This window comes from Euprymna scolopes, chromosome 3, assembly GCF_053919585.1.
Source record: "Euprymna scolopes isolate OS-2025 chromosome 3, ASM5391958v1, whole genome shotgun sequence".
NCBI lineage: Eukaryota > Metazoa > Mollusca > Cephalopoda > Sepiida > Sepiolidae > Euprymna > Euprymna scolopes.
The window spans coordinates 14401306-14424713 of record NC_136484.1 but is presented as its reverse complement, the minus strand read 5'-3'; the positions used below and the strand labels follow the sequence as shown (position 1 = coordinate 14424713).

The window sequence follows — 23408 nt, the reverse complement described above, 5'->3', positions numbered from 1 at the left end:
TCGAAACCACAACTTATGGAGACTTGATAAACTTATTTATTAAAAATAGATTACTGGAGTACCATCAGCTATAACCGAACCAAAACTTAAGAAGAATTCTTGGTAAATTAATTTATAAAAAAAATAAATGACTTGACTGCATCAGCTATACTAGAAACCGAAAACAAAACTCATGAAGAATTCCTGGTAAAATTATTTATTGCAAGAAATATGTCTATAACACACGACAGTCACTCGGATGTAAGCGTAGCACAAAAAATAAATAACACACAGGCTATCGTATATTATATTATATATATATATATATATATATATATATATATATATATATATATATATATATATACTTAACGATTTTCGTCAGTTTCATGGAATCGGATATCATCAGAATTATCTGTGGCTGCCATAAGCAGAAAATCCAAAATCAAAACCGGAATGCACATTCGTGCGTTTATTCCGATATACAAGTGTAAATGTTTGTTTTTATTGCGCAAATTACGCGACATTTTTAGTTGAGCAGATCAGCTTTTATAGTCTCATCTGGGTTTCTATTGCGAAACCATTTTTCTATGCGTATTACCTATAAAATTTTGTTTTTGATGTATAATTCAATTTGATAATTAAGCATTACTTATGTAAAAGTAAGTTTGTGTTTCGATTATATACATTGCGAGAAAGAATTAATTTTGAGATTTGCAAATTGGTAATCTATCATATAGATTCGAAAATTCTATTATTAAAATCGATTTCCCTGATATGTTCCTAGTAAAAAATACATTAGGTACTTACAAGAGGGGGCCAGGTTAAGGTTGCCAGCATCCTAAGTGAAAGTGATTTTTTTGTGGAACGAACTGGGTTCGAACTCTGGACAATCAAGTCATCAGCCCGTTTCATTAACCACCGCCATCTCCAAAACGTGTACATTTTTTCTTTCTTTCGTGGCGGGATGTTATGACACAAGAGTGGAAAATTAAATCGAAAAGTGAGTGTTCTAAAGAACGACCACTCTGGTCTGTAAAAATTTCTCGGTAGCCTCGTTGCCATTCTTCATAAGGTTGAGCACATGGTAGCATGGACTTCATAGAACTATACAGGATAAGCAAAACGCTGCATTTTACAGAGAAAAGCAATTTCAACGATGACCAAAACTTTGGTGACGAAGGGAAGCGCAGAAAAAAAAAATAATTAAAAATATGGCAAAGTTTACATTAAAAAAAATCTATAGGATTTTAAAACATTTCTTAACTCTACCTAATTCAATATTATGCATAGTCAAGAAACACAAGTGCACGATAGCTGATTTTTAAGATTAAAAAAAAAATACTTCTTATATGAGTTGGGACGGTTAATCGGAATCGGGAATTGGAAACATAACTTTTTTGGCGCATCGAAAAAAAAATGTGCTTATTTTCCGATACCAAAAACGATTCTTTTAATTATCTATTTTTATTTGACTTTTGTTTTAGAAGAATCTTCCACTGCTGGTAGTAATAATAAATAATAAATATGTATTGATTTTAAGCGACCAGTAAAGCTAAAATCTACCTCACAAGTGTGTTTTTTACATTTGAAAAATATCTGCACATTTCAGATGTATTTCTACGGTAATCGGGACAAAATAACCGTGTTATAGTTAAATATTTAAAGCTTTGTAAATAATCGGGATCGGGGATTTAGTACATAATCGGTAATTGTATCGGAATTGAGAAAAAAGTTTTAAAATCGTGACATCACCAATTTGTATATCGATGAAAATGTATTCAAAACAATTACCCTCCTCTGACACCTGCCCCGCCTTCTATTAAGAACCTGTTCCATTATCGCATCTTAAAAAAATGTCTGCTTTTATTTGTTGCCATTCACTGCAGATACTCAGGTTGGAACTTGAGTTGTTGCTGTTTAGCCGGAAGTGCCAAGTGCTGTCATCCGGTCCACTGATGGCCTTGATCCGAGCCAAAGGCTAACACGGAAGCTGCGAATTACCAAGATATCCCCCTGTTTCCCAGCGAGATAAGCACGATTTGAGTTTTGAAATGTTCTCAGGCCATCTATACACTTAAGAAAGTGTCGACGTAGGGTGGACTGGGCTGGGATAAGGGTTAAAAGGAGGATTCATAAGTGGTCAAACGACCAAGTCAAAGTGGTCAACGAGGGTCAAAGTTGAAAGGCAGTAAACAACCTTTGAATTTACATTATTATTATTATTATTATTATTATTATTATTATTATTATTATTTGTACTCGCTTGAAATCTTCACACAGACCATCATCAAGGATTTCTCTATCAACCACCTGTGGCATTCCTCGGAGTCAAAATAACAACAAACCTCCATGGATTTCCAGTTATTCTCATTTCGTTCGATAACATTTGCGAATGACTCCATTGCAACAGCTGTTTACCATTGATTCCTCATAGGCGATGACTACTGCTCTTCACTGGGATTTCGGTGGCAATAAGCCTCGAACAGATCCCAGTTTTCTTGGTACTCATTCAGTGGAGGTCTGCTTAGTGCTTTCTCGTCTCGATCTTTCCATCCTCCTTAATCCTTCACGACTATTTACTGTAGTACCAGTTTATGTCTCATTATGCATTCTTTTACCAGCGATTGCTCGATGGCAACGTCGGAGTTTTGCCTGAAATCTCAGTGAAAACGAGCCCTTAGCAATTCTGTTTTCTTTGATAAATAACCATTGTAAATCTCTTTGGATTCTCGCACTTATTCCCAGCTGATAGAAATGAATCTGTGACACTATGTCCTTTGAGAATCACAATACTCTCTGCACGCTTTCACTTTAAGTACTCTCTATTTTATGAAGTGTTTCCATATTCCATGTTACTCCATGTTCAATTTCTGTGGCAGTAAGCAACGCAAGTATAATCGTTTCGGGGTTAGGGGGTTGATTAAATAACTAGAAGACTGACCGGCGTTGCCCAATCGGGAAATACGCTTAAATAAGCTATTTTAAAGACTTAATTCATATGGATTATTATATTGTACCCAATATAAATTATTGGTTTCAAAAATTAAAAAAAAACGAATTGGGTGCCATAACCTACAATTCAAATAAAAAATATTTAGCGTACTCCACTGCCATCTGCGCTATCTGTTCATATCAAAACTTTAAAAATGAACCTACTTAAACGTGTAAATGCGTATTTTCGTATGCGTCCAATATCACTTTAAATCGACTTACGCCTGCCAAGTTACAATGTTTCAAATTTTCACCCTTAGCAGCTACGTTTATCGGCTAAAAAACAAATTCAATTTGTTCCGCAGATCTAGATCCTCTATATCCCAAGTTTCAAGCCTATAAATCCAAACTCGACAAAGTAGTTTGATAGATATCGTCGCGCACACACATGCGGATAACTTAGAGAGAATTGATATGCTTATCTGATATGCGGATGAGGGTCAGATTATTGTCAATGTTGTTGTTATTATTATTAGTATTATTATTATTAGTAGTAGTAGTCACTAAGAGTTCTCACATGTCATCATCAGAGATTACTCCTTGACAACAACTGCTGAAGTTTGAATGACAACAAGTATTATTATTGTTGTGTTACTCCTTGAAAAACTGAATAATACCTCTTCAAATTCATCCAAGGTTCTTCCCTACTATCCTTCAACTAAATTTCTTTATCATATAAATTTATAAAATATGTCTCTAAAAAGAAAGATTGATACACCGCTAATGAGAAACATTCTAAAAAAATACTCTATAAGAATTATTTCCGCAGAGATTCGTTATCTTCTATTGATGCCAAAGTGAAGACAACAAATTTGTCAGATTTCCCGGCATAATTTAATTTGAGGTTCATATTATTTGAAATTGAAACTCGATTTCTTCAGATAATAAGTGTAGACGAAATACTATTTAAAGAATGGAATATATATTCACTGATGACTTGAAATCACAGAGTAAGCGCGATATGATGTGAAACCTTGCCGATCCAATAACATTACTTATTTCGCACTTCCACTTTCAAAACATTAAATTTGTAACAATGAAATATTGAGAAGTTTTATTTTCACTTAGTTTCCAGACAAATTCATATCCGAAAAAAAATCGTAGTATTACTCGTGTGAGAACACAAAACCGTTACGATAGTGACGTAATGAATCACAGAAAAGAGAAGATTACGCTAAATCTCCGCCATTCCGATAACAAGAAAAGCCACTGAGAAGGACTAGTCCATTTTCTTCTAAAATAAGACTCAATATGTGTTTCGTTCCAATTTGATAAATATATGTACTTCTGTCATGTCTCGCAAAATTTAGCAAGTGAAACTTTTTTCAACTTTGGAGGGGAAACATGGAAGCAAATAGCAAGTGCAACAACAATCCTAGCCTTTTCCAGCCGCCCGAAATAGTTTTGAAAGATGTCTCTCTTTATAATAAAATGTCAACAGCCAGTGTCTATTTGTCATCAGAAATGATATAATAATTTAGAAATGAAAAAATGAATTACTATGATTTTTAAATGAATATTTTAGTAATATATCTAAATAGTGTGAACACGAGCGAAGCATACTTAGATTTCCATTTTTTGATGTGGTGTATAATAAAAATGATGGTTAATATGATAATCATCATAATAATATTGATCATCATAATAATAATAATGATACTACTAATGATACTAATACTACTGATAATGATGATAATAATTGCTTATGATGATAATATTAATAATTATAATAAGTTATGATACTTATTATCATTATTACTATTATTATGATAATGATAATAATAGTAATAATAATAACGTATACTCCAATTAATATTGCTAGAGTTTTTAATTGAAAGTTGCAAATTTTAGAATCTCTATACATTAATAAAAGATCAGATAATACTTATTTTTTATTAACTTATCTTGCTTGTCACCGTGGACATATTAAGAAAGATATATTTACTTGAAAATGAATAGCGGTGACGAGATGCAAGTTTACACGAGGAAAAAAAAAAATGATGAAGCGTAATTTCAAACTTTACTGTTGACATGTAAGCAACGGCTTAACTACCAGCTACTATTGTCCTAAGCCCTTAATCTAATTTAAAAAGAAAATGATGAATGTAATAATATATGTGAAAAATACTGACCACCGGATCATGGGTAGTGTAGCAGAAACAATGAATAAAATGTTATCTTCAAAGTTTTCACCATCTCGAAAAGAAGTTGAAAAAAAAATTAATAAAAAAACAAACAAAAAGTAAACGCCGAACCAGATGGGTTGAAAAGTACTGATAAAAACTGGTATAAATGTATTTCATAATAATAGTTATCATAAACAAATGTAAATGGAGGTGGGGGTGATTCATCCCAGACTGAAAAGGCAAGATGTGAAACGCTAGATGCTGTGGCCTCTCCCAGGAGAAAGGACAGACGAGTTTGGTAAAGAGGAGCCAGTTCCCAGAATAAAGGGAAAAGGTGCGGATAGTGTTCTATAAATACTCGAATTATATCGAGGAATTGCCAAAACAAACCCTTCGCCCCACTCCAAGATGTTTGTACATTTTTGGCGCGCTTTTACAAATGCAACCTCCTCTTCACCGCCTTTCACGTCACACTTGAGATTATCATCTCGAGATTTCCCGCCAAGACTGAGAGGGTTAACTATCAATGCGACAGCATAAGCCATAGAAATTATTAAGAGTTTTAACACTTTAAAAATGTCCGGTTTATCATTCATTCTTTGTAACTCCCTTTTTAAGTCTTTATTTTCTTTTCACTAACAACACACACACATCCACACATATGGATGTGTGTATATATGTGTGTATATACATCTATGTGTGTATATATGTGTGTATATACATGTATGTATATGTGTGTATGTGTGTATATGTGTGTGTCTGTGGGGGTGTAGTATATGTGTGTATATATGTGTGTGTGTATATATATATGAGTGTATATATGCGTGTGTGTATGCACACACACATACATATATATATATATATAGTTGGACACCCTGCGTTGCCCAGTCGTATAATACGCTTAAACAGGATATTTAATTCATGCAGATTGTGTATGTATGTATGTATGTATGTATTATAGAATCAATCCTCTATTGAACATTATATATTACGAGAAATAATTTGCCCGGTGGACTAATTTGCAAAAATAAAATAAAAAAATAAAATAATAATGTTAATGTCGTTCATTAAATTTCGTTTGTTTACAATATCACATCAGCTGATATTTGAGTTTGACGGTCTTAAATAGTTTTATTCTCTTATAGCTAAAAATATTCCTGTGAAAAAGTCATTTTTTATCGATACGAGAATATAAACTATATTTAAGATCGATTTTCAATACTTACCGCATAAATTGCTTAAAAAAATATCTAAGAACACTGCCAGCCATATAAATTAGCATTCCTTGAAATCTGCAAAAGATAGGCTCAGCCTCAGCGAGACTTAGGAGGAAGGAACTGTTACACACCCACATACCCCCCATATATATATATATATATATATATATATATATATATATATATATATATATATATATATATATAAGCGAACAAAAAATTGATGAAAAAAAAAGGAATAAATTACAATATTTCTTAATGCATCAACAATTTAAATATGGAATTTTTATAAAGGAACAGATGACTCATGAATTTTGAAAAATGTAAATCGTTTAATCAGAGGAATTACCAGAAAAAACTGTATCAATTGTTAGCATAAATCTGGAAATATCTAAAATAAATACGTTATATATATATATATATATATATATATATATATATATATATATATATATTCAAACTTTTGTTAATCTGTGAAATCTTGTGTTTATTAATGAAAATAGTCTATCCTCGAAATCAATGGTATAGGGATTTTTCTTTATTATCACACCCCTTCACTGTTGATGCCCCTAAATGGCAGAAAACTTTCTACTTTAATAGTTTCTAGCCAGACTTTGGAATTTACTTTCATGCTCCCTGCTTTCGTGACTGTAATGCTATGCAGAATGCTTAAATGTAATGTAAATCAATATCTTCCTAATATGTCCTATGCATGATCGCAAATAGTATCCCCCTACGTCCAATTGCCGATGTATGCCTTGTTAGGGTGAATGTGAGTAAAAAAAAAAATCCTTATTTGATATCTTGATTGATAAATAAATATTGTAGTTTATTTTACTTTTATTTTCATCATAATCTTGTCTTTTTATTTATCCGATAAGTATATATAGTCTTTTAAATACATCCAAGGATACCAATAAAAAATATTTATCTTTGGTCTTTATATATATATATGCATATAATATTTATATATATGTATATAATATTTATATATGTTATATATATATGTGTGTTTTATTATATGTATATAATATTTATATATGTTATATATATATGTGTGTTTTATTATATGTATATAATATTTATGTATGTTATATATATGTGGGTGTTTTATTATATATATACTATTTATATATGTTATATATATGTGTGTTTTATTATATATAATATTTAATGTTATATATATATATGTGTTTTATTATATATATAATATTTATATATGTTATATATGTGTTTAATTATATATATATATATAATATTTATATATGTTATATATGTGTTTTATTATATATAATATTTATATATGTTATATATATGTGTGTTTTATATATATAATATTTATATATGTTATATATGTGTTTTATTATATATAATATTTATATATGTTATATATATGTGTGTTTTATATATATAATATTTGTATATGTTATATATATGTGTGTTTTATTATATATATATAATATTTATATATGTTATACATATGTGTGTGTTTTATTATATATATAATATTTATATATGTTATATATGTGTATGTTTTACTATATATATAATATTTATATATGTTATATATATGTGTGTGTTTTATTATATATATATATAATATTTATATATGTTATATATGTGTATGTTTTATTATATATATAATATTTATATATGTTATATATATGTGTGTTTTATTATATATTTATATATGTTATATATGTGTGTGTTTTATTATGTATATATATAATATTTATATATGTTATATATATATGTGTATTATTATGTATATATAATATTTATATATGTTATATATATGTGTTTTATTATATATATATAATATTTATATATGTTATATATGTGTTTTATTATATATATAATATTTATATATGTTATATATGTGTTTAATTATATATATATATAATATTTATATATGTTATATATGTGTTTTATTATATATAATATATATATATGTTATATATATGTGTGTTTTATATATATAATATTTATATATGTTATATATGTGTGTGTTTTATTATATATAATATGTATATATGTTATATATATGTGTGTTTTATATATATAATATTTGTATATGTTATATATATGTGTGTTTTATTATATATATATAATATTTATATATGTTATATATATGTGTGTGTTTTATTATATATATATAATATTTATATATGTTATATATGTGTATGTTTTACTGTATATATAATATTTATATATGTTATATATATGTGTGTGTTTTATTATATATATATAATATTTATATATGTTATATATGTGTATGTTTTATTATATATATAATATTTATATATGTTATATATATGTGTGTTTTATTATATAATATTTATATATGTTATATATGTGTGTGTTTTATTATGTATATATATAATATTTATATATGTTATATGTATATGTGTATTATTATGTATATATAATATTTATATATGTTATATATATGTGTGTATTATTATATATATATATATATATAATATTTATATATGTTATATATATGTGTGTATTATTATTATATATATATAATATTTATATATGTTATATATATATGTGTGTGTTATGTATGCTTTTTTGTTACACTTTACTTTAGTCGAAGTTCTCAGCAAACAAAGGGCACCTCCTTGGACTTACACTTGATATCTATATGAGATATGTCAATATGCGATACGTCAATAATCGAATATTCCATTATCATCCTTTACCTTGATAACACCACTTGAGGAGAGCGCACTATTCATCGTAATAGCCAGTTTGTTTTTTATACCAAAGAGATCCTATCTGGGCCGCGAATACTATGGGATATAAAAAGATTAGTCATGGTTTATTTGTAAGGAAAAGTATCTTTGTGCTGTTCTGGGAAACCCTGGTACAGAGAGACCGTAGACATTAGAATAATGTGCAGTAAGCATTCTAATTATCTCCTGTCTAATATATATATATATATATGTATATATATATATATATATATATATATAAAATGATGAATCGCAGAGAACGAAACACGTGTCAGTGGTAATATTATTTTAAACAATATATATTAGTGTTTTCAAAATAATAATTTGAGTCATATCAAGTCGGGAAAAATCAATATATATATATATATATATATATATATATATATATATATATATATATATATATAGGTTTACATATGTGCTTATACACATAATTGCATTGCTTTGCATAAAAATATTAAATGAGAAACATTGATGACAAAGAATATATTGTGCAAGTAATGAATACAAAGAAATGTCTGTCAGCATTTGCCGATTGTAAGTCTGTCTGTAGCTTAACCTCAGAATTTGTAGAATGATTAGAAAAGGTCCATCAAATCCTTATGGCACTTTTTAAACATAACTTTATGATGATAATAATAATAATAATAATAATAATAATAATAATAATAATAAAAAATCTCTTTTCAGGCAAAAAATGGAAAGATATGGTTCAGGGCGAACGCGAACCGTTCGTGAAGGAAGCCGAGCGTCTTCGCTTACAACATATGAAGGAGCATCCCGACTATAAATATCGACCTCGAAGAAGGAAAGTTCCGAAGCGAAACATGAAACGTGCTGGTGGTGCTGCTAGTGCAGCGACGTCGAGCAGCCGATCCGGCGCCAACTCGTCGGCCGTAAGCAGCTCCGGCCTTCCGGAAAATCCCTCGCCACTCATCATGCCGAACAGTTGTCTTCGCGGTGGGCGTGGACTGAACAGCATCACGGCCAGCGCCCCGATTTTGTCAAATTTGCTGAACACGCCGGACTCGTCCCCATGTTCCAGTCCGCAGAATGAAGGGGTTGACAAGTGCAGGACCCTCACCGCCGAGAAGACCACATATGACCGCAATACGACAAGCGGCGTACTCACACCGGAAATGTCACCGCACAATAACACAGAAGGTGAGCAATCAAACTATTTTTAGTTAAATATATTGCGTTCATAATTGAAAATGTATTTTTTTCTTAGTTTGTCACATTTTGTGTCTGGCTGTTGATATTGTCGATTTAATATTGATAGGCTGATCAAACAAATTGACCATAGGCTATCAGCACCTTTTTTTTTTTATTCCAACACTTTTCACAAGATTCTAGCGGTTTCCAATTATTATTACTATTAAACACATTTTCTGTCTGGCTGTTATTAATATTTATTATTATTATCATTATTAATTTTTCTTGTTATAATTATTATTACTATAATAATAGTAAGATTATGGGTAATAATAGTAGAAGAAATAATATATATATATATATATATATATATATATATATATATATATATATATATATATATCCTTCTCCTTTCATTTGGCGTTTTATGTTATTTTTATATTTTTAATTTCTTTTTCCTATTTTATGAACTATTTGCGCGAACCTCACCCTTTTTTGGCATTCTGACTAGTTGTTTTATAATACTGTTTCAATTAAAGCCAGTACAAGGGAAGCCGTAGCTTCGCTAGAATATTCATTTGCTATCCCCTAATAAGGAGAACGCATTTTCTTTGAAATCCGTGCATTAAGGAAATTTTAATTTTATGTGAGCATTTTCTCTTTCACTATATATATATATATATATATATATATATATATATATATATATATATATATATAGAGAGAGAGAGAGAGAGAATGAATACGAAAAGTGTAAAAGTTTATAATATTTCTGTATTCGTTTTCTGTTGGTGACGTGCAAGAATACAACATTTTATGAAAAAGATTTTTAAAAATTTCTTACAAGAAGTTGATTTTCAACCTTACCTCCGGTTTCTCTCTATCTCTCTTTCTCTCTCTCTCTCTCTCTATATATATATATATATATATATATATATATATATATAATGTGTGTATGTATAAGAAAAAAAAACTATAGGTAAAAACGTTTATTAACTCTATTTAGTTCAACATTACTAAATATAAAATTAACTATTCAATTTTTTTGTCTTTTCTTTTACAGGCATGTTTAAATTTCCGCCGTCAGATGACATGTCCTTCCGATCACATTATGCCCAAAACAACCAATACAGCAACAGTAATATGTTGCGTGGGGTCAGCTACAGTGATCTCCTACGCCAGCAATACGGACAGAATTCGTCAGGTGGCACTCGTTACTTGACCAACGAATGGATTAGCCGTGTACCGACTAGCCTCACAATGGACCACAATGAGTGTACCACTCTTCGCAGCCTCATTACCCAGGGGCCATCGGCTGTTCAGCGGTATAGTCCGTCTGTGGTCACCTCACATAATTCTCCGATCACTAGCGTGGGTGGATATGGTAACCAATCTCCTAACACACGACCGTTACAGTCAACACAACATATGCAATCTTTACAGCAACAGCAACAACAGATGCATGTTTTTCAACAACAACAACAACAACAACAACATATGCAAAATATGCAACATCATCAGCAGCAACAACACATGCATACGATGCAGCAGCAGCAGCAACATCAACAGCAGCACCACCAGCACCAACAGCAAATGCTTATGTCTCAGATTAACCAGCAAAATCTATACACGTCGAAATCTGATCCGGATATGTCCAGTTCCCAGCCCCTTACGCCACATGCTCACCAGCAAACTCACCACCAAACGCCCCAACACCATATGCTACAGTCCGACGGATCAACAAACATGCCTCCACCGATGCTTCCGATGATGGAGCGCCAGCATAATCCCATGTCCAGTCCGAACTACAGCGACCCACTTGTCACCGTTGATATTTCGTCCTTATCATCGCCGGACCTCAATTTGGTTGGTGATGGTATCAACCATCATATCAATACCAGCAGTTCTAACACCGCAACGACCAACACTAATGGTATGATCCTTCCATCTTTGGCACAAGAAAATGAAGATGAAAGCAACATCGATTCCATTCTGTTGACCGATCCTCCAGATGGAACAGAATTCGCGGAAATCCCGAATGCCTACCCACAACTGTGTAATGGGTACCCACCGGCCGGCGTCGGTGCTATCGGCGACGTCTTCAGTCAGATCTCACCGATTGACTGCAATGGTTCGCTCGCCCCTCTCTCACTACAGCAGCAACAGACACCGCTGCACGAACTTGAAACAATTAATCACTATTATCAATCAATGCCTAACGTAAGTTCTGACAATTTCAACTATAATAGTACTACCTCGTCGATACCGGTCGGACAAGAACACACACATCAACAGCAATTGCAACAACAACAACAACAACAACAACAGCAACAGCAACAACAACAACAGACACTCCACCAACAACAAATTAATCGAAGTTCGAACAATGTAAATAATAATAGCAGTTCGAATGCCAATGATATAGATTTCATATCTATGTATGAGGATAACTATGATTTCTCTTCTTACTTTGTTTCTGCGTTAACGAAAATGTCCGAACAATAAAAACAAAATACATCCTTCAAAAGCCGAAAATATAAGCAGCAAATTAAAAAAAAAACAAAATAAACAGGAATGTTACGTTCAAGATAACGATTTAATATAATGTAGGCATCAATGGATAAATTTTGATATGTTTGACGGTGGCTAAGTAGTTTACGATCCAGGTTCGAGTCGCAGAGATAGACCGTCTTTGCAATCTACACCTGACCTTACGTTTAACCTCCTAGAAACGGGAGACATATAATAAATGCAAGGAGACGGAGAAAAAAATCACTCTACCTCTCGATCTTTTTTATCATGGAAAATATTAATGAGTTGAATACAAATGTATAAATTTCCATCAACGAAAAGTCTGAAGTTAATTCACATAAAAAAAAACGTAATAATCTTTTATTGAAATAAAAAAAACACCAAGAACTATCTTTTTAGGGATTATTTTAAAATTCTAACAGTCCGAAGAGTATAAAGAAGAAACAAACACATGGTGTGGGAAAGTTCAAAAGTCACAAACTCTCTTTACATTTACAATTTGGGAACTTCGATGCGTTGCTGACCATGTCAGACTCTTTGATCTGCATAAACACTTTCATAGATATTGATAATTTAATAATTCATCCTACAACCCTCCCAATGTACATATATATATTGATAACTTCCAACATCCTCTAATACACATTTGCTGCATACGTCCCAATGTGTCATAAAGATTACTAGACAATTTTTTGTGCAAGGTTTCAGATAAGCAAAAGCCAAAAACGTCCCTTTCCTTTTTGATTTTTTTCTCCTGTTTTTTTTTTTTAATTTCTTTTTTGACTTTTTTTGTTCTGCCAATAATTTTTCCTTTCTAAGTATTTTATATATCGGCAGTGAAATTACATTTTCCTCTTGGTTTTGTCTTCTGAAGAAGGCATAAAATACATCGAAACTTCATATAAGTTATATGAATGAAGCCGTTTTATTTACATGAAAAATACTGTCATAATCTTTATCCATATTGTCGGATATTTTAAACTCCTCTTTCTCTCTCCCGCTCACACACACACACACACACACACATACATACACACACACACACATATATATATATATATATATATATATATATATATATACGAGTAAATATCGTATTAAATGGATAAAAATATGGTGATAGAGTTGGGATATAAACCCTGTGGATATTTCTATGTTGAAGCTCTGTGATGCTTTAGAAAACAACGTTTACTATAAAACTATACTGTTTGAATTTAAATCTAGTAATTATGAATAGTTATTTGCAGACACCTGTTTCATCGTCTATACGACCCATCAGCGTGCTTACGTATAATGTCTGTATTTGACCTATTACTAAATGAAAGAGCATATTTTAAAAACAAAATAGTTAATATCAAAATATCAAATATAAAACGCTTTGCAAGCAATATATAATGGCAGGGAGTTCGCGGTTGGCTAAATGGATGTCGTTGTGGTCTATCTAATTGACACTGCCGGATTCAAATTCTATCGGATGTCCTGAAGTTCATTATCATTATTATTGTTGAAATACTTGTAAACCTTCAATGTCTAACCCGCTATTCGTAAAAAAACATCGAGTGGTCAATTAGTTGTGTATATAGGATTCGTCTATAATAAATATTGCGTTTCAGCATTAAAAATCCAACCGCCCATCCAAAATAAGGAAATGCTTTGTTGCTGTCGATGATACAAACTAAAATGGTAGTGGAATATTTTTTTGAATTTATATTTTTTTTATAAGCGAAAAAAAAAAAATGAAAAAAACTAAAACTAAAAAACTAAAAAACTAAAAAAAATATCACAAAAATAATAAATAAATAAAACCTGAATTTTTTCTGGTCGGGGACGAACAAGAAAAAACTGAAGGACAAAAAAAAAAAAAGACGCGACAAAGATTAACAAATCGAACGTCAAATGAGTACAAACACTCTTATCGACAGAATGAGTTTTGCTAGCCTCAGCGAATTACTTTTCCAAAACCATTGGTTTATAGTAAGAATTATAAATCTGGTAACCTGCGTTCAAACCAGACGTACCCATAGAGCGAAGTGGCCGTTTTTTTTTACTATTGTTTAATAGTAAAGAAAACTTTTTAAAACTAAAGTTTTCAGGTAATACTCCAAGAGAAGGAGGACCTCGTATCGTATGGTAATTGTTCTCTGCCAGCTTAGTGAACATGTTAAATACGTATTCATCGAATTTTTTGTTGTTAAAATATATTGTATAATACCCATTGAACAATTATAAACTACGTCTTTTACAAAATTGTTTTAACAAAAAATATTGATAAAAATCGCGCATCCAAAGACTGTCATTTTCCGATTATATTAAAAACTGATATATTAAAAACTGATATATTAATAACTGATATATTAAAAACTGATATATTAATAACTGATATATTAAAAAAGAAGTTTTGTTGGAGATGAATATAAATAAGCTGAATCCAAAGGTTCGTAGTAAAATACCTTTTGAACTGTAAAACATGGCTTACTAAATCAATCTAAAGAACTTAAGCTTTCAAAATCAGAACAATGCCAAATCAAAGCAGAAGAACTCGCACACAAACAATATTCTTTTTAGACAATGAAAAAGTAATACATTTGGTTTATCTGAACACTTTAAACTTTTTACAAAATATCCTATTTTAAAGTGGATAAATAAAGGTTTTAGGATGTTCATGAATCTGGTCCCGGTTTTAAACTCTTGTGAATATATCGGAAATAAGAACCAAACTGTTTTCGTGCATAATACAATATTGGTAACTGTACTGCCTTCACACTATTAATGTATATAATAAAATAGGAAGGAAGTAAATGTAACGAGATACATAAATCCTTGCACTTCTAACACAAAGCCAATGAAAATCGGATACAAATGAACAAAGGCCACAATGGCACCCAAAAACTCATCGTAAATAAGCATCATAAACCTGATCTACACCGTAACGCCGACCTTTTTATATCTACGGCGGCATGCCGACCGGTCATCGCCTTTGTGCAATAAATGTATTCTCCTGTTCTCTGTCCGGTTTTGTGTTTTGATGAATACAGAAAATGTACGCACTCGTGGAAGATGATTATTTATAAACACGAACTTTAAACTAAAGAGGAAAAAACGATTTTTTGTTTTCGGCAAATGTTTTCTCTTCTATTAATTTTATTCTTGCGCGTCTGTATGCAAATTATTCAATCGTTGCGTAATCACTAAATACTAAAATTTGTATGTACTGTTGACAATTTTCCCGTGAGAGATTTTCCATATTTGTTTTGGAGACAATTATATCCCACGGTCTGTTGAACTCTGACGCACTGAACAAATATAAACAAAGATTTCGTCTTTTTTTTATTGACATCATTTGAAAATGTTTTAATTTTGAGTTTTTTTCTTCGAAAAAGTTTTCTAAATAATTTTTGAAGATAGTTCTGCATCCACTATTTTTTTTTTTTACATTTTAATGAAAAAATACTCCCTAAATCTGATTGAAATTTCCCCTCTTCCATCGATATTGTTTTGATTATTATAAAGATGAAATATTAACTTTATTTGAACAGAACACATTTAAATTTGAGATTATGTACTAGCCATGCAGGGGGATGTTCTGACCAATACATACATCGATGTTCAATGTTAACCACAAATAACACGCACACACAAAAGTAAAACATGATTCCGCTTAATTTACGTTATTTTTAGGCAGGGCTATTATCAACTTTTTTAAATATTAAATCGACAGTGGATCATCGGTTAGCAGCTAGTTGACGCAGATCATAAGAACTTTCGTTGTTGTTCCTATTTACAATGCCTCCCCACGGGACAATGTTAGACACCAGGGTCGTTTTTTAACGTGGAGAAAAAGAAACAAAAATAAAAATTGTCTCAGTCGTGAAGGATTTCTCCTCCACTGACTGAAAACAAGAATTTGGAGTGCAGTATCTGAAGAACAGATACTGCACTTTGATCTTGTCCCGACCGTTGTTGTTGCAGATTGGTTACTGACTGTTATCTGGCAACGTAAATAGGATGATTATACACCATGTAGATACCACATACTTATTATTCTTCAACACAACTATTCCCTGCTCTTTTCCCGATATAATTTTAAAATATACTACAGCAAAACCATCCCAAGTATAAAGTTTATTCAATTTGTTGGGTGGACGGTGAGGCAACATTAAATTTGCAACCATGGTTAAAACTATGAAGAATTTGTTTTTATTGCAATAACATTGTTGATATTTGACTAAAAAACGGCTCCATTATAGTCAGCTAAGAAGCAAAGAGTCGTAATGTATTCCACGGTATATTCGTGTGTTTTCCATCTAATATCTAAACATTATATATCTTCACTTTTGATATAGGTTCTTTACTGCGTCCTTAAATCGGGTGAACTGCTGATTCGGGCGTTTATATGTAATGAAATCTCAAGAAAGAAAAGAATTAAATGACAAAATACAACGACGTATAATAGAATTTATGACGTCGTAACTTATATCACGCTACGCTATGCACACATGGCACCAGATCAGCCGAACTCTAGAGATTAAAGAAATTAAGTTAACATTATTTATCCGCCCAAGGAGGTGGGAAGCTTAATATGCGTCGAAGTAATTTAAGACAACGAGTATGATTTATAATATCATCCAACTGCAATAGTTATGTATTTCCTTTCTTTAACCACAGTTTTTTTAATCAATTTTTCTTAAATCAAATTTTATACCAGTGCTGAATTTAGCAGCAAATGGAAAGATATATGAGTATTACTTGGTTATTTAAATTAGAATTGTCCTAACGAATATGCATACAAACTGTGGGATCTAGAATCTCATCTATTATGGTAATTTATGTACTTCAGATAAAAAGTTATGAATCCGCAACTCTCGTTGTCTACAAGTAAAAAAACAACTTGTCTTACGTACAGAGATACTTTGCAATACGTATTTTATTCATACATAAAATAATCCCCCCCAACAGATTGACTACTGGTAGACATTATAAAAAACAACGCTTGAAAGGTGAAAAGCACTGATTAGTTATATTCTTGTCTATGGTGATGTGACTTGATGACCAATTTTCTGTTGGAAATGCCATCGCTTAATAAAGTTGAGTTAATGATTGACCAAGTGAAGTATGCACGGTACCCCGTGAGTGCACAGTGAACGCAGCATAAAAAGAAAAGTTCAGTATTGCCCCGCCCCCCCCCCAATCCATTTAGCCCATGTATCAGGAACGTCAAATCCTGGTGAAAATGAACAGACGGTGTAATTTTAGACTTTAACATATGTAAATTTGAGTTATGCACCATGCAAAAAAAAAAAAAAAAAAAAGAAGGATAGAAATGACCACGTTCATCATTTGTCACCCATTTAGCTTTAAAAGTCCCTAGGGCCTTAAGATATATTTAGTTATCGCAAAGTATAGACACATAAAATTAGATAGAACTCAGTTACAATGCATCAATTTTTTTAATACGTACAAAAGTGTCAATTTTAGTCATTTTAACCCGAAAGGCATCTCTATTCCAAAAATTCCAAGGCGTAATCATTGAAAAAAGTGCGGATAGACTAACGGAGGTAGGACAAGGGTGAATTTACAAGTCCACCCTCCTTTTGTCGGGGGACCAATGATTAATTTAAGAAATTGCTAGTCCACACATTGTTGGACGAGACAATTCTTAATGGAATGTATCATTCTTAAAATCCAAGCTAAATATAGATTCATAAAATGTAATTATTTTAGGATCCGGGGCTTACAGGCAGAAAATTCAAATTAGGTAAATCGTGTTAGGTTTATTTTGATATACGGTATTAAAGCGTGCTTAAGTACCATGAATCCCTAATTATGAATTATAGGGCCGTTAATAACAAATAATCTTTTTAATTTTTCTGTGTTTATTCGATTAAATTTGATCATCTTTAATTGTTTATTTTTATAATTAAGTAGCTTGGGTGCCCGGCGTTGCCCGGGTGTTTGTAGGTGTGTGTTTAGCAAAAACAAAAAAGTGGTAGTCGGCAGACAGGCTCGAACTCGTACAGCGAATAGTGAAAAACAAAGGTGACGTGTTAGCTATTGCACTCACCACCAAAGCGGAAGTAACGTAGATTAAAATTAAGGCTAGAGAATCGAGAGGAGCCGATGATTTTTGAAAATATCGGCGAAAAAAGTGACCCCTCCCTGCAGAAAAGTGCCCAGTTGAGGGTGAAGGAATTAATGTTTTTGACAATTTTTCGATATTTGTTGTCCGAATAGTCGATCTTCAAAATGATACCAATCTCGTGAAAATCCGTCGCCTCTGTCGAAAAGGATTTGTGAGACATACAAACATACATTCACACATTCAAACAGACGGGTGAGATTTATATATTATAGATAACCAAGAAAAAAAAAACTCAGTCGTGATACATGCTACTCTTTCCAGAAATTGCTCTTCCTGCTGACTGTTTTTCCCTTATTTTTAAACTTGGTATTTTCAAGACTACTTTCAATAGGCCTCTCCTGTATTTGCGAAAATCCTCTCTCGTTATTATTAGACGCTTATTTTAAGGGGTTTCACGCCTACTCGAATGATTCCATCCCCCAAAGAATAGAAACAATTTTTAAAAAGCATAAAAGCTTCGTTTGAATTGTCTTAGATTTTGACATTCTGCCTTGATCTTATTAAGGAAGATGTTTCTCGACCCGCCCTGTATAAGTTATATATAATCTCCAGGTGACATGATTTTGACGATGTTAGCTTTTGGAGAGAAGTTTAGGTGTACTACCACGCTCACCAATGGTCACCCAGCTGACCTGTCCCAGCTCCGGGGAGGTGACGGTTACAAAGTGATTACCGACACGAACTTTTAACTAGGGCGTGCAAAAGCAAAACCCTGTTCGTTCCACAAAAACCACTTTAGCTTAGGACTGTTTTCAACCTGCACGTAGTACTTTTTCTAAGTACCATATGTATTTCCAGAAAAAAAATTTCTCACGAGAGAAATATCGGGGAAATGAATAATAACCCAAATCATGTGAATAAAACCAACTGAATGATTGATGCTAAAAATAATTGCCTCATTCGGATCGGTGTCTTATCGTGGATCCTCAGCCACTAATGATGTTAATAGATGTATGGATTCTGAATTCCTTTAAGTTGTAAGTAAAATACCGACAAGAATTCAAATAATCTTCTACATTGAATTGTGGGTTTACCCGAAGTCTTGCGCCATTCGTAAAACAGATCTAAATAAGACAAACTACAGATTCGCCGTAAAATAACGACACCAAACGAGACTTTACAGTCAACTTTTGTACAGACACTATTTTTCATTCAAAAATTGTATATATTAAATATCTGAAAAGAAAATGATATAGAACGGTGAATAAACACCAAAGCTGACGAGTATAATTATTAGATTCCTTTTATGAATTTACATTGTTGACGCCATCATTGTGGCTCTAAGAGGCAGGAGTTATTGCGTAAGTAAACAGTAATAAAAAGCAAACAAGTTTTCAAATTGATATGCTCTGTATATCAACGATCATAAGTACATTTGACGATGCTGCGATTTTGTCATTTAAGGAAGATGCATAGATGTGTTCTGAGTGTAATCGCGGTCAGAATACGTGAGCCCATCGATTCAAGGCAATTGGTTTCGCATAATAAAAGGGGAAATTCTGGCAGAAGGAGCTAAGATGTTTAAATATATATATACATATATATGTATATATATATGTGTATGTATATATGTATATATATATATGTGTATGTATATATGTATATATGTGTATGTATATATATATGTGTGTGCATATGTATATATATATATATATATATCATAATATTATATATAGTCTATATTTCATACAGAATTTTGATGTTTCCATGCAAAATCGACCGCAATAAAAATATTTATATGTATATTTTGTTCTTTTACAAATCGACGTATTTTAGTAAATGTGTATACTTTGGAGAATTTATAATAAAGGCTATCCAATATATATATATATTTATATATACATATAAGTATATATATATATGTATATATATATATGTATATATATATGTATATATATATGTATATATATATATATGTATATATATACATATATGTATATATATATATGTATATATACATATATGTATATATATACATATATGCATATATATACATATATGTATATATACATATATGTATATATATATATATATATATATATATATATATATATATATATGCGCAGTCTTGAAATCACTAATTCATGCCATTCTCCACACTAAGAAAACATACTGACGCTTTTTAGGAAGATGATGGGGAGCAATCTGTATTTTTTCGAATTATATTTTATTTTGTTAAATGTTTAAATAACTCTTCCCCACCAAGTGTAATCAGATGAAAGAAATATCTATGAGCTATTCCAATACTAGCACTAAACATGTCATAAGATTTTATAAACTGTAATCACACAATACTCATGATGTATATAAGTACCCACACACACACACACATATATATACACAGATGTTTATAAATATATTTACCTGTATACTGCATACGAACAGACACACACATACAGAAAGGCACATGGATACATATATACCTTGCGTACAGTTTTGGATATATGTATTTGTATGTACATAATATATATATATATATATCCATGTACATATTATTATACATTATTTTCTTACATATATTATAAACATATGTAATAGTTAATTCATCATGTTTTAAAATGTCCTTTTAAATCATTCTCGCATCTGTTATTTCCGATTTACTGACTTTTATTAAAATGTATTTTCCTCTTTTTCTGTATGAGTATTTATTTCATTTTAATTTATCAGCCAAATTTTTAATCAGACAAATTTAAAACGCCTTTCTCCAAATAAAACCGTAAAATCTCGTACATTTTATTTCATTTCTCAAACTATTTATGTTCGAATCTTCAAAATACATTAAAAAAAAAATCGTTTTTTTTTTCTCATAATATTTAAAATCTAACTTTAGGAAGAGATCGACTTCCGGTATTAAAGAAACATCCGGTATTATTCTTTTCTCGTTCCCTTTTAAATCTCACCGAATAAAGACTAAACTATAAAATATCAATATATACAAAAATATATTTTGTATGGATATATTTTTGGAAAAATAATCTTCATGTCAAATCTTCATTTTATTTTATTTTAATTCTTTTCGATAAAACTGTTTCAACGAAACCTTCACCACCACATATACTAAACCAAACGACATATTTTTGTACATATTCCGAGGGCGCTCCTACGCAAAGATCAAATTCAATGTTAAATCATCAAAAATGAACTTTATAATAATAAATAAAGACATCTTTTGAAAAATTGAAATATTTACCATATTTGATAGGACCAATACTCACAACCCAAATTTAAGCTAATGGACCAATTATATATTCAATCATTGGTGATTCCAGCAATTCAACATTGTTATCTCTAGAATCGCTAATTACGAAAACTAAAATATTAAAAAAAAGTTCATATGGCAAAACGAAAAAAAAAATGATTACATTAAAATTGATTTTTTTTCAACTTCTTTTATAAATATATTGTTTCAATAATGAATATACATTTAAATCCGTTAAATAATACTAAATTGTTGATTGGTACACGAATAAAATAACTCGCACATGTACATATATTCGTATAACGTCATAAATATACACATACATACATCATCATATAAAAAAACAAATATATATACACCGGAACACACACGTATGCACAAATAAAGAAGCACACTCATATACACAGAAACATATGTATTTAACTACATATATGATGACTGCAAACTCTTGTTCACGCATTAATATTACTTGTCTGTCTGTAACAGTAAGGTATTAGCGTTTTCAAGCAATGCCCAGTCTGTGTAGCCTATTTAAGGTACAAATAAAATATATTTTACAAAACTAAGAGCACTCAGTGACTGCCATATTGATCGAAATATTTCGAGCAAAATACATATGCACACGCGCGCGCGCACACACACCCACACACACACACACACACACACACACACACACACACACACACACACACATATATATATATAATACATATAAAAAGCATGCACGCACACACTTGCCCAAACTACTAAATACATACAAAACACAAACTACTAAGGTAACCTATTATTATCTTAACTTCACGTGTCCATCTAAAAAATATTGACTCGTTTTTTTTTGTGAATATATTTTTATCTGCGTGTGTATGCGTGTTTGAACGAAATTTACGTATACATTCTTTGAGTGAATGTATGTATATGCATGTATGTACGTATGTCCAGAAGAATAAAAGCAATCCTATACATAAATGTTCGTATATAAACAATATAAATATGTAAAATACAGATGGCGTTTTATTTCCTTTTATTAAAGTTTGATGCACCTTTATCAATTTGTTTTGTTTTTTCTCATTGTATTTTGTCTAATGATTTTCAATATTCATTGTAATGTGAGAGCCGATCCGCACCAAAGAAACGCGCGTCACCCAAACACAAAAAATGTGCAAACAGATAAAAAAAAGCAATACATTTGATCACTTATCTAATAAGATCGATTGTATTATTAATTGTGTACTTGCCTAAGAATTCTACCTTCAATGAAATTTTCGCAGATAGAGATGCCCACACAATAGTGATCATTCTGCATTAAGCTGAATCCATTATCAATAA

The 23408-nt window shown here is 31.0% G+C and overlaps 2 protein-coding genes across 3 annotated transcripts in view; one reads left to right on the top strand and one right to left on the bottom strand.

The window, feature by feature from the left end:
• The window catches only part of LOC145253208 (uncharacterized), a 186412-nt gene extending 181051 nt beyond the window's left edge, over positions 1–5361 (bottom strand). The window contains exon 1 of one of the 2 annotated variants that reach the window (XR_013863752.1): positions 5106–5294. The gene's annotated coding sequence lies outside the window, so the exon portion shown is untranslated. Of the gene's footprint in view, positions 1–5105 lie in introns of both variants that reach the window. The other variant, XM_080112918.1, reaches the window with a different exon arrangement.
• The window catches only part of LOC145253192 (uncharacterized), a 129218-nt gene extending 106091 nt beyond the window's left edge, over positions 1–23127 (top strand). Inside the window, exons 2-3 of the mRNA XM_080112914.1 lie at positions 9748–10221; positions 11276–23127. Of these exons, the coding sequence (XP_079969040.1) occupies positions 9748–10221; positions 11276–12717 (1916 nt within the window). The 3' untranslated portion in view covers positions 12718–23127. The remainder of the gene's footprint in view (positions 1–9747; positions 10222–11275) is intronic.
• Positions 23128–23408: the final 281 nt, after the last annotated feature.